A 12,556-nucleotide genomic window follows, 5' to 3' on the forward strand; every position below is an offset into this window, starting at 1 on the left:
GCCTACAGAAAAGCAGATAAGCCCAGAATATGAACACAACGCATTTAATTACACGTTAAGCATTTTCCTCCCATAGAAAACCGTTATTATAAAGAAAACGTGTTGCGTTCATATTCTGCGCTCATCTGCTTTTCTGTACATAGTATGCTTAGTATGTTCTTTACTGAGTTTGGTCTTTTAACACCACTGTCTTAATATACATTAAGCCACGTTAAAGAGCCCTTTTTTCGCGTTAAGCGTTTTAGAATGTCCGGAGGAAAACCAACTTGTTAACGTTGGCCAGCAGAAGTGTGATCATGGTTTTCCTGATGCTAAATCCAGCCTTTGAGAATATCATTTCTGATGGTGTGCATCCACACTTCAGATTTTCTTATCCCAGACATTTTTAAAGATTTAAATCCCTGCCGCCAAGACGCTCCTCTGTCGGTCATGGATCGAAAGTGAAACTTAAATTGGTCACGGGGTGGTTGGATTTATTCACGCACGTTAAAAATATTTATTAAAAGCTTCTTTCTTTTCACATTTTTATTTACAGCATTATCATAATAGGCTGTATATTAACTTATTGTCAGAAAACCAGTAGTTAGATGTGAAATCAGACATTGAGCATCCCCATATAGCCAAAATGGCATGATCCTGTTTCATAAAACCTCTGCGAAGATTCGATCGTGAGATTGGTAGTCGAATCAGGCTCCTTCTATCGAAGCATCGAATCTTCGACAATTCGGGGTCACCCCTAGTGATTTGTAGATCCGAAAAAGTGTACATTTATATTAATTAATAAACTCTTAAGACTCCATGGCCATTTTATAATGAATATACATTTTACTAGTTATGCCAAGCTCCAAAATATTTTATCGGGTAGAAATTGAGTAATAAATCCAGTAAATAACGACTGACTGGAAGAGTCATGTAAATTCATTGGTTAAAAAGAGTGAAAACACTTCAGAACATTCTGCTCCTAAAACTACGCAAGTCTGGAAATTTCATTTTATTTCAATTAATAATATGAGCTATTCAATTTATTATTTAAATTATAATGCTTTTAATTTACAGTAATTAGCAGGACCCAAAGGTTAAATGAAGTTCTAATAACAAAACTGCTCTGCTCTAGGGGCCTACAAATAATGTTGTGAACATTGGTGGGCTATGGAGACTAAAAAGCTGAAAACCACTGATCTAAACCCAAGCACTGGCTCCTAGAAGAATGGGCAGTTGAAGATACTCACTGGCAGTACTCATGACATTACGCCCCAGCGTGTTAGTGTTGTTATCGCTGCTGCTTCGGCTCAGGTTCATGTTGTTGGTGGCATTGGTGCGAGACATGTTGGGCGCCCTGCGGACGAACGACTCCATCAAGCTGGCCTCGCGGGAGGACAAGTTGGGGACACTGGCACTGGAGCTCATGGGCGCTCCAGCTGCCAATAGTGAGCTGACGGACAGCCGCGCGCTGGTGGCAGAGCACAAGGGCCTCTGGGATGCAGCGTCCTTACTAGATGACTCTGAAACTGAGCTGACGTCAGGAGAGCTCACGCTCACGATTCCCATAGAGATAGCGGTCGAAGTGCCATCGGGTGCTGGTGTTTTACGTTCGCCGCCTTCGCTTCCCGTGTCCGCCGTTAGTGTGCTGGTGCTGGAGACGGAGCCACCCTCTGCAGAAGAAAGCACAACTATCGGTTCTTGGCCCTCCGCCCCCGGGGGCCCTCCGACGATGCTTACTCCCTGCTCCAACAGGCTCTCGACCCTGCGCTCCACTCGGGTGGAACTGAGGCTTAAATCGCTGCTGCTGGCCACGCTACACACCGAACTGCTACTACCCTTGCGGCTGGAGGAACTGGCCCCCGCTGTGGAGGATGAGCCACCCTTGTCTGGGCAGTTATTTTTCACCAGGCTGCTCCAGGACTGCGGTGTGCCTGCAACAGTGGATGAGACAGGTTTGGGTGACGGCGCTGACTCAGGGTCGTACCCTGGCGCAAGCTTGAGGTCAAACTTCCCTTCCGCACCCATACGATACGAGTTTGAGCCACCGGCATCCCAGGTGACATCAATCCAGCCTGGAAAGTGGGGGAGGGAGGGGGGATATGAACGGGTGAGACCCAGCAAGAGAGCAGAGAGAGACAGCAGCAAGTCAAAGACAACAGCTTTTGCTTGACACTGGACCAGAAACAACAGAATAAACCAAGACCATTGGATGAGGTCAAATTTTGCTTTGTATCTCTGCCAAACCTATTCAATTCATATTCATACTACTGACGATCATCTAAGAGGACACCCAAATCACTCTGGTCCAGGTGAAGCAGTGAGGTAGAAACATGAAGCACAGAAAATGACAAATTAAAAAACAAAACAAAAAAGCAGTAGAATTTTGCAAATGCCAAGCTACGAAGCCACTTAAGAAAAAGAACAGAAGAATCATTTCGGTCAGTGTCAAATACATTTGCAATGGAGTTCTTTCGGAGCTTGCAAATTGTGACATCAACATGCACTTGGCTTGACTGATGGAGACAGGTTAAAAAGGCTGTTTTACACACTGAAACATGGCTGCCCAAAGAATCAATAGCAACAGAGTGGATGCTTAAGATAATACGAGTAGGATATGTAAAAATGTTACCTGTTAAGTTGGGGGGGAGGGATAAAGGTTGCACTTCAAAATAGCAAACTAACAAAAACAAAAAAGTATGGAATGACAGTTGCAGAGAGCAAAAAGTAGTAATCTAACACGTATCACTGAACTTCAGAGTGTGAAACAGATAGTTTTTTATCATTTCTTCATGCAGAATAGAAGCAAGAGGAAAGCACCATATAAGGAAGTATACACAGGGGAAAAAAGACTAGTTTCAGATCAACCCCTTCACAGTTTAATTTTCTTTAAATACACAAAGCATTTGTGAAGTCACTTGAAAATAAAAAGGGCTGGTCTGAAAACAGTCGCTCTGAGGCAAGATGGGAAAACAAGTCCAAATGTGATTTAACTTTAGTTGTTTTATTGTGTGAACGTCAGTAATGGGTAACTCCATCTCCCCCCTCACTTTTGATGGATTTGCTGCAGAAAGCTCTAAAACATGCAAATGCACTTGATGTTCACAATTTGTTTCCCTTAAACACTGAAGTACCACTGAACTCCATTGTTGATTGGTCAGTAATGCACTTTTCATGTAGTGGTCCGATGCAGTGATGCCTTGAAAACCGCTGAACAGAAATCTGCTATGGCATAAGCATTACACATTGCGCTGTCCTACACAAGCTACCAACGGTTGGATGCACACACTAAGAGCCACAGAAGTGACTCCAATCCTCACCATTATGGGCCTCTCCGGTCACAGTGCCCTCTCCAGCAGGATTGCCATCCTGGTCCCTCCACTTCCAGTCAATGCCACGCACCACCCGTGCACCTGGAACGATGTACTTCATCACCTGAGAGCGAAAGAGACGGCGCTGTCGTCTCAAGTTGGCCTCTGCCTCCTTCACTGCTTTACCTGACAATGCAGAACAAACCTTGGCTGATTGGAAACATGAGCAGAGACAAAGCAACCTCAAATTAAAAAAAAGCATGCAATTAAGGATGGTCATTTTTCTTTTGTGATACTTTAGACAAATTAAAATGTTTACTAAAGAGCTCTATTTTAAAGACTTCCAGTTCATATGTTAATCATAATCCAATACTGTCATGATGAAAGATGTCTTTTTAAAGTTGGCATGAAATGTAAATTATTATTGTCTTTGATCTAAAAAATAAATGAATTCTCTTTTCAATAATCGGTTTCACTCGGCTGTACATCACAATATGAATAATTAGATCTTTAACTACTTCCTTCACATTGCAACTTTAAAGCCGAACTTAGTGTTTGGTGAAATATGTAGTAGCACATTACTGAATCTTCAAATGTTGCAATTATGGTGCTTTGGGAACCAAATCCCAACAGGAAAAAAAACAATGGCGTTAGATTACTGCAATTAGGTCAATCACATGTCAAATATTCACATACGGACAAGAAACAGCTCTTGAGTAAGCATAAATATTATAATTAAATTACAATATGACAAAAGTAGTATTAGAAATGATTGGCACTTACCCAGCTGGTCCTCACACACACCAGTAACAGTGCCATAGATCTCTAGACCAGAGAGGGAGAGGTAGTGTGTTTGTCCGCTGGCATTCTTCCCCATCTGTTTAATACGAATGTGTCTCCAGCCCTGCTTCTCATCTTTGGATGGATCCAGAGGCCAAGTGGCTGTCGACCTAATGCAGTAACATGAGTCATATAAGTAGGTGCACAAAAACAACAAAAAAAGCAATAATAGCAGTCTCAAGAATACTGGTTATAACACACATACCCTGGCTCATTGAGAGAGCTGTCATCCACATGCGTGTAGAGTGTCATCCAGTTCTGACCATCTTTGGACACTTGAAATACCCAATTCCGGAGGGCGGATCGACCGTATCCACGAGCGTGGCGAAGTGTGTACGCAGAAGGGATGACCCATAAACCAAGGTCAATGGCAAACCATGCGTTTTTATCATCGTTGGTGTGACAGTTGAGGGCTGAGCTGTCTCTGCTCAGGATGTCTTCAAGTCGGCCATAAGGCAAGTTTCTGCCCTCGGAAGAGGTCACAACCACTAATCCATAAGCAGCAGGGTTCACCCATTCATACGCAGTCCTGTGGACAAACAGAAAAGGATTAACTTCCTTATGCATAATTTTTTCTAAATGGGTCATATTGTGGTTCAGAATATGAGAATGATCATTGTTGATCATTTAAATAGGTTTTAATTGAAATTGGTTGTGCAAAAAAGACAAATCTAATCACTTCGCGTTAGTGCCGATCCAGTACACAATTCCATTCTCGTCAAAGTCATGTTGGTGCCTGAAGATGAAGCTCTGGCCCTCTCTGAGCTTTCTAACAAATATGAATGAAGACCTGTCAAAGTCATACCACTGCTTGGCCACCTGGGGAAAGGGAGGAGACAAAGTTATGATCTTTTCTCAGATACCTGTGGGGATACAGCTAAGTAAATATGGAACAGTAGAAATAAACAAAAAAGCTTTCCTACCATCTTGAGCAGATACTGCTCCAGTGACTCAACAGTGGCCAGTGGCTCCATCTTTAGCATTCTACCAGTACGATCAATCAGGGCCGTTTCACCTGGAGCACGCTCCAAGCGGAAGCGTAACCTCCTTGTCAGTATCTAAAAAAGATTTCAATGAAATGACAATTCATAATGAAAGATGTCACCGTTTCACATGCACCAAACTAAAAATACACATCCAAACATAGAGACTGACCTGTAAATTATACGTTGAGCCTGGTGTATCATATAAGTGTAGAGGTAGCCGCTCTATTGACTCCAACACTGCTATCAGTTTGCGGATTAAGGCAACTGCGGGTCGGCTGGAGGACAGAAACAATTAAATGTATGACAAACAAAAACAAATTTGCTCAACATGTCCAAACCAGAAAAATAACTTTCTGGTTGAGACTAAGGCTACGTTCACACTGCAGGCTGAAACGACCCAATTCCGATTTTTTTGCCCCTATGCGACCTGTATCTGATCTTTTCATGACAGTCTGAACGACACAGATCCGATCTTTTCAAATGCGACCCAGGCCACTTGGGTATGTGGTCCCAAATCCGATACATATCCGATCTTTTCAAATGCGACTTCAGTCTGAACGGCCAGGTCGCATTTATCCGACCCGCACGTCATTGATACGCGAAAAACGTCATAATCCTGCGTTGAAGTAGTCGTCGGTTTGAAAACGGACTGCATATTCGTCGAGCTGAGGTAAATCTGCCGAACGGGTCGACCTCGACGAGCCCGTTAATTAAAAAAAAAAAAAAAAAAAAAGCCCACGGCCATTATATATACGTTATGTTAACTTATTTGTGCTGAATCTGATATTAGATAGGTCAGCGGCTGCTGTCTGGCTCTTGTGTAACGGTCGCTGCGCGCGCTCGTGTGTGTGTGAGAGAGAATCACAGTTAAAGTTTAGCTACTTCCGCAAACAAAAAGTGACGTTGTTGACCGTTGAGTACTCTTCTGCGCATGCGAGTCACTTCTGGGTCATTTCACGTTCACACAGGAGATCACAAAAGGTCGCATTTAATTGGAAATGTGAACGGCCTTGCAAAAAAATCGATTTTTTTCAAAAAATCGGAATTGAGCATTAAGCCCTGCAGTGTGAACGTAGCCTTAGTCTAACGCAAGATATACTTTACCTTTCGTCATCTTCATTTTCAGTAAACGCAGTCTTGAACACATTTATTCTTTCCATCAGAGGCTTACAATCATGTTTCACGTCTATTTCCACACTCTGTGACGCAAACATGTAAATAAAGTAAAAGAGTAATGAGTATTGGGAATAAAAGTTGACATGTTTACAACTGACAGTAATGTAGTCGTGTATGTGTGACTCACATTGCTGAGGACAGTAAAAAGTGCTTGCACGAGGCCACTGCTGCACATTTCATATGGAGAAATGGTGTTCTCGTCTTTGAGAACGACTATTAAATTCTCCAGAGCTGTTTTCATGAGGTCTCGCCATGTGTTTTCACCTTCAATACACTGAGGGGAAAAAAGCAACAAAATCTTACTCACCGTTGTTTTCTTTTTGACCTCAACTACATGGAAGCTAAAATAAACTGTGACAAAGTTTCACATAATTATACCTGTCTGTTAGTATGCAACTCCCAAGCAGACTCTAGCTGGGTGGCTATGTTTCTCAGAGTGACCACTACCCCTCTCGGCATACTCTCCACAGCCTTGAAGTGATCGTCGTACAGATCTCTGGCCATGGTTTTCACCTACAGACACAGAGGTGGAAAAAGAATGTTGAGTAATTTTATGTAATACACTACCGTTTAAAAGTTTGGGGTCAGTGTAATTTTTTTAAGCAAGGGTGTATTCGATTGATCAAAGTGACAGTGAAGACATTTATAATGTTACAAAAGGTTTCTAATTCAAATAAATGCTATTCTTTTGAACTTTATGTTCATAAAGAATTCTGATGTAATGTATCATGGTTTTTAAACCATGGGATTTACAACCATAAAGTGGTTTTTGTGTGAGGATGAAAAAATTAATAAATTTCAATGTCTCTTGAGCACCAAATCAGCATAACAGAATGATTTTGGAAGGATCATGTGACACTGAAGACTTCAAACTTTGAACAGTTGTGCAACCATGGCTCAAATAGGCATGGTCAAAACTATGAGTCAAGCTCTAAAGGATAAAATTAATGTTCAGTAATCATACCTTCTGTTTAGTTTTTTCCAATTTGGATTTAAGCTTTCTTCCTCGCTTACCAGTCCAGCCAGTAACAAACTCGGACCCTGTTACAAAAAGAGGCACCAATAATTGAGTGACACATACTGACAAAACCGATGCTTTTAATATATTATTCCAAACTTACCTAGAGAGGTTTCTGCTGTGAAAGAGTGCTTAGTGCCTCGGTTCGACTCAAAAACAAAGCCTGGTAGGTCCTCTTTGAGGATGGTGGCCTGCTGGCCATCTGAGTTATGGATGGCAATCTCACCCTCTTTCAGACAAGTGAGAGACCAGTTGCCCACAGTGAGTTTGGTGGGACCTTGTGTGGACAGAATAGGCTGGCTTGATGTCACTGGTTTGACCTGACTCCTGGCACGCTGCAGCTTCTCCAGAAACTCACTTCTGCTCTCTACAGAAAGGAGGGAAAGCAAGCATCAGCTATTAGAGCGCATAGGAGTCAATCATAATTTAACAAAGAAATAAAATGTATTCAACTGGTGTCAGGAACTAATTGTGTTTTTTCATTGATCAAGGAGTCTGTGTGCAGGGGACCTACCCGAACTGTCAGAGCCACCCTCTGGGCTTCCACTGGAGTACATGGTGGCCAGTTTACCATCCAGGATGAAGCGGAACCAACCATTACTTCCATTGGAGAGCTCCAAAGCAGCTGCGTCACTCCAGATATAAAGGCAGTCCCTGCCTCTAATGATGGACCAGTCTCTCCAGTGGTAGGGCTTCCCCTGCTGGATCTCTTTGGCATCCTCTTGTGGTTCATCATCCTAGAAAATAGACAAAGATCAACTTCAGAGCAATTTCTAAATATTTTCAAGAATCTTTTTTACAAAATAATTGCACAACAATAAAGACATGAATCTGAACTGAGTTGATTCAGACCTTCTCAGGCTTGGCCTCTTCCTCATTTTCGTCATCTGACGTGGGTCCTGCCAGAGTGGATACCTTATTAATGACACCCAGTCTGGCCAGCTGATCTAAAAACACATCACCTCCCTTATCCACTAGATCCCTAATGATCTGAAGTGCCAGCAGGTGACCATCATCATCATCCTGTGAGAGAGGAGTAGAAAGGTCAGTAAGACTTAACTTTAGCCTTATAACATTTTTTTTTTTTAAATCATCAATAGGGTAAGACTAAATTATCTGACCTCCTGATCCAGGACAGTCGCAGTGATCTCCACAAGTACAGTGGGCAAGTTGTGGCCAGCATCAGAGTCACACACTTCCTTAAGTAGAACTTCAGAACTGTAGTGCACCATCTTTCTGATCAGAGCTAAACTGGCTTTTCTGTGAAAGAGATGATGCAAACTGTTATCCAAAATGCAAAACATAGCACTAAACGTTTTTTTTTTTTTAAATGTACTTCAGCACTGATGGTCCACATGAACCCCTCACCTTATTGAAGGCAGCATGGTTTGCTGAAAGGTCTGTGCAAATACTGGGAGGAGCCTTTTCAGGTAGATAGGTGCCATCTCAGGGTCACCTTTCGGCTCACTGCCCTCTTCCTCTTCTTTATTAATATCCTTCTTTTTCTTGTCATCCCCCTTGTTGACGGGGCACATCCAGTCTCCTACATCACACATAACAAGAAACTCTTTATTTGAAAAATCTAAAAATCCCATGAAAGTCACCATTATGAAATTAATGGTGAATGACTGCATTAAAGGGACAAGGGTGTAATTTCTATGCCACCAGTGTCACCACAAAGAAGTGCAAAAATAATATAGCTTTTAAACAGGGCTTTCCAAACACTCCCTCATCTGCCATTGGTTGTCCAAACAACCTACTCTGTCCCAAATTCACACTATTGGTTTAGCCAATACTGCGTTGTCTGACTGATTTGTGATTCTTAAATGACAAAGGCAATGTTCTGATTGCACCATATGGCCTCAGTGTTGACATTTTTCTGGAAAAATTAGCATAAAAATTGTTTACAATAGCCTCTGCATACTAAGTATAAATATACTAATATAAAAAGTATTTTAACTAGGGGTGGGAATCGATTAAAAAAAATTTACTAATTAATTGCACAATTTCTGTAATTAATTGCAATTAATTGCGTTTCCCCCAAGCTTGTAATCATCAATATTTAAAGGAATAGTTCACTTTAAAATGAAAATTCTGTCATCATATACTCACCCTCATGTTGTTTCAAACCTGTATGAATTTCTTTCTTCTGCTGAACAGAAAGGAATATATTTAGAAGAATGTCAGTAACCAGACAGTTTCTGGTACCATTGACTTCCATAGTATATATTTTTCCTAAAGACAATGGGACCCAGAAACTGTCTGGTTACTGACATTCTTCTAAATATCTTCCTTTGTGTTCAGTAGAAGAAAGAAATTCATACAGGTTTGAAAACAACATGAGGGTGAGTATATGATGACAGAATTTTCATTTTAAAGTGAACTATTCCTTTTAACTTAGAATCACCTAATTAAACAACACAGGGGGGAAAAGGAACAGAAAATAGCCCTATATTAAAATATAATCAATTTAACAGATTATTATTATTTTTTATTTTTTTAACTAATTATCAAAATAAAATATAGTCCTACTATTATTAGCAGAGCATGTGATCAAAGCAGGTCATAATTTTACCATTGTTGCCCAGCATGGCTATACCAGCTCAGCAAACAGAAGTCTACTGAGAAATTTCACGTTATTTGAGTGGACTTTACTTTTCCAGTGCTCGGTACATGATTGAAGCGTTTGGGCCGTTAACGACAGAGCCGCCGACACACACACACACACATACACGGAACTGAGAGCGCGCCGCTGGGCCGTTAGACAGAGCCGCCGACACACACGGAACTGAGAGCGCGCCGCTGGGCCGTTAACGACAGAGCGCGCTGACACACACACACACACACGCGGAGCGGAAAAGACCCGCTCATGAAAGCTGCGCGAGAATGAAACCTGATCGCCGAACACGGAGAGGCGGGAGGGCATATTTCGGTCTTTTCAATAGCAGCCGCAACAGGAAATCATAAAAAAAAAAAGAAAAAAAAGTGCTGCGTTAATTGCGTTATTTTTTTTTAACGCGTTAAACATTTCAAATTAATCGCAAAGATTAACGCGTTAATTCCCCCAGCCCTAATTTTAACATAAACACTTTAGCTTTATTCTCCTGAAGTATTTACTTTCAAATAGCAAAAGGGAAACAACCCTCATATTTTATTGATGTGACCGATACCAGTGGTTAACCGAAATTTCATGAAGTGAAGATAAAAGCTGATGGACTCACCAGGTGACTGGAGAATTGCTACAACCTCACTGTGTCCCCTTTCTCTAGCTTTGTCTAATGGAGTTTTTCCATCTTCATCTCTCAGGTCAGGGTTGGCCCCATGGCGCAGTAAAGTCTATTGGGAAAACATTTGCCATAAAATAAATAGAAAGCAAAAAAAAAAAAAAAAAATCAAACCATGTATGATGAATATACAAAGACTAGGTCACATGACAAACACTTTACCTTGGCTACTTGTGGCCTGCCAAAACAGGCAGCATAGTGCAGAGAGGATGACCTCTGGCCTCTATTGACATCAGCACCTCTCTCGCAGAGGAACTCCACCTTAAGCAGGCCAGAATACAGTGAGATCTTGCAGTCACCAGAAAACTATTTTCATCTGTTGCACTGACCCTATTCTTCTAACTTACACAAGCTTAAGAGGGTCCAAGAAATTAGGTTGTAGTTGTTTTCATTATGCACAGCATTTGTAATATTGCTGCTGGTGGCGAGTCAGCCAGAATTACAATAATGCCAATTCAGCCGTGTCTCCTCCACATAACCATATTGCACAATGTAAGAATAGTGTCGTCCTAAATTCAGCGTGTAACCTTTATTCATAAGTATGTGGTTTGTTTGCTCATGCTATTGCACTGTCTAAAAGTAATTTCTTGCAACATGTGCACTGAAAACCCCCCCCAGCTATAAATAAATAAAGCCTACCATCTCTTGTGTTCCAAATGCAGATGCCCAGTTCAAGAGAGTCTGTCCTACATCATCCATGAAATTCACTTCAAATGCTTTCAGGGGGAGGGGAAAAAAAAGTAAACAGTACAAGTCAGGTAGGATGTCACCTCAAAGCAACAAAAGCCTTCAAAGTCCATGCCCCCCTAATATATTGATATTGCATGCACTACTCAAACACTAACCACCAGTGTCAATGGCATCAATGAGAGCATCGGTGTCTTTGCTGCGTATACAGTCAATAAGCTGTCGGTGGGAACGTTCCCCGGAGCTGTCAAGACGCCGCAGACCAGGGATACGGCCGGTAGAACCAGCTGTGGATTTGGGCAAAGCCTTGCGGCCCTCAAAGAGCAGCACCAGCAGCAAGTCCACCAGCCGCATGGTGTCCAGCACGCAGCGCTCATCCCCCTGCAGAGCACTCTCCATGGAGTCAGGCAGCTCTGAGCGCAGGAGATCCTGGAGGAGGAGAGGAAACACAAATGTCCATAAATGTAACCAGTAGAAACTGGGATTTCAAATATATTTCGAAAATGTCCTCTCGCAATTTTCTGTCAAAAAAACAAAAACAAAAAAACCCTGGAGGAAACGCACCGTACTTGTGACATCTAGCAAATGGCTAGAATATTTCTGTGAATATACATCTTACATGTGTAACAAGTGGTGAGCCTCTGCAGAGTGTAGACAGCAGGCTGACAATGGTGGACACTTGGTTGCTCAGTTTAGAGTCTGCAGCAGATGGAGCGGCTCCACTAGAGGTTCTGCCAGGCTTGCAGGTGGAGGAGGGTCCAGATGCAGTCCCTCCTGCCGCGGCCATTCGGGATAGCAGCTCTTCTGTCAGTCCATGCTTAGCTAATGGGGCTGGGTCAACTCCACGCCGTGTAAACCGGTCCGCCAGTGAAGCAAAGCAGCGCAGAGCTCCATCAGACACCTGTGGATTTCACCAGGACAATTATCATTTAGTTCTTCATGTAACATTTGTGCGTCATTTTACCAACAATGTCAGTTCTCTATACCTATTAGGATGCATTAAATTGATTTAAAGTGAGAGTAAAAGCCATTTATAATGTTACAAAATGCTGTTCTTTTGAACTTTCTTTTCACCCAAGAATCGTATTTTTTTTTTATCAGTTTCCACAAAAATATTAAGCACAAAAACTGTTTGCAACAGAGAGAGAAAAAATCTGCATATTAGAATGATTTCTAATGGATCATGTGACAATGAAGACTGCAGTAAAAGCTGCTAAAATTGTCCAATATTACTGTTTTTACTGTATTTTTGATCAAATAAATAGTCTTCGAGAG

General features: G+C 41.8%; 1 protein-coding gene across 9 annotated transcripts in view; it reads right to left on the minus strand.

Moving 5' to 3' along the window:
- hectd1 (HECT domain containing 1) overlaps nucleotides 1-12,556 on the minus strand; it is a 36,769-nt gene that overhangs the window by 14,822 nt on the left and 9,391 nt on the right. For 4 of the 9 annotated variants that reach the window (XM_082142504.1, XM_082142499.1, XM_082142503.1 and 1 more), the window contains exons 5-25: nucleotides 11,901-12,182; nucleotides 11,440-11,710; nucleotides 11,234-11,310; nucleotides 10,757-10,855; nucleotides 10,532-10,646; nucleotides 8,679-8,853; nucleotides 8,432-8,570; nucleotides 8,163-8,333; nucleotides 7,825-8,047; nucleotides 7,414-7,677; nucleotides 7,257-7,333; nucleotides 6,671-6,805; nucleotides 6,420-6,566; nucleotides 6,221-6,315; nucleotides 5,286-5,391; nucleotides 5,054-5,188; nucleotides 4,810-4,949; nucleotides 4,336-4,659; nucleotides 4,074-4,240; nucleotides 3,300-3,500; nucleotides 1,230-2,054 (exon numbers count right to left, since the gene is read on the minus strand). In XM_082142504.1, coding sequence (XP_081998630.1) covers nucleotides 1,230-2,054; nucleotides 3,300-3,500; nucleotides 4,074-4,240; nucleotides 4,336-4,659; nucleotides 4,810-4,949; nucleotides 5,054-5,188; nucleotides 5,286-5,391; nucleotides 6,221-6,315; nucleotides 6,420-6,566; nucleotides 6,671-6,805; nucleotides 7,257-7,333; nucleotides 7,414-7,677; nucleotides 7,825-8,047; nucleotides 8,163-8,333; nucleotides 8,432-8,570; nucleotides 8,679-8,853; nucleotides 10,532-10,646; nucleotides 10,757-10,855; nucleotides 11,234-11,310; nucleotides 11,440-11,710; nucleotides 11,901-12,182 — 4,168 coding nt within the window. The remainder of the gene's footprint in view (nucleotides 1-1,229; nucleotides 2,055-3,299; nucleotides 3,501-4,073; nucleotides 4,241-4,335; nucleotides 4,660-4,809; nucleotides 4,950-5,053; nucleotides 5,189-5,285; nucleotides 5,392-6,220; nucleotides 6,316-6,419; nucleotides 6,567-6,670; nucleotides 6,806-7,256; nucleotides 7,334-7,413; nucleotides 7,678-7,824; nucleotides 8,048-8,162; nucleotides 8,334-8,431; nucleotides 8,571-8,678; nucleotides 8,854-10,531; nucleotides 10,647-10,756; nucleotides 10,856-11,233; nucleotides 11,311-11,439; nucleotides 11,711-11,900; nucleotides 12,183-12,556) is intronic. The other 5 variants (XM_082142505.1, XM_082142500.1, XM_082142498.1 and 2 more) reach the window with 3 other exon arrangements.

The sequence above is a fragment of the Leuciscus leuciscus genome (assembly GCF_965113295.1).
Source record: "Leuciscus leuciscus genome assembly, chromosome: 17".
Classification (NCBI taxonomy): domain Eukaryota; kingdom Metazoa; phylum Chordata; class Actinopteri; order Cypriniformes; family Leuciscidae; genus Leuciscus; species Leuciscus leuciscus.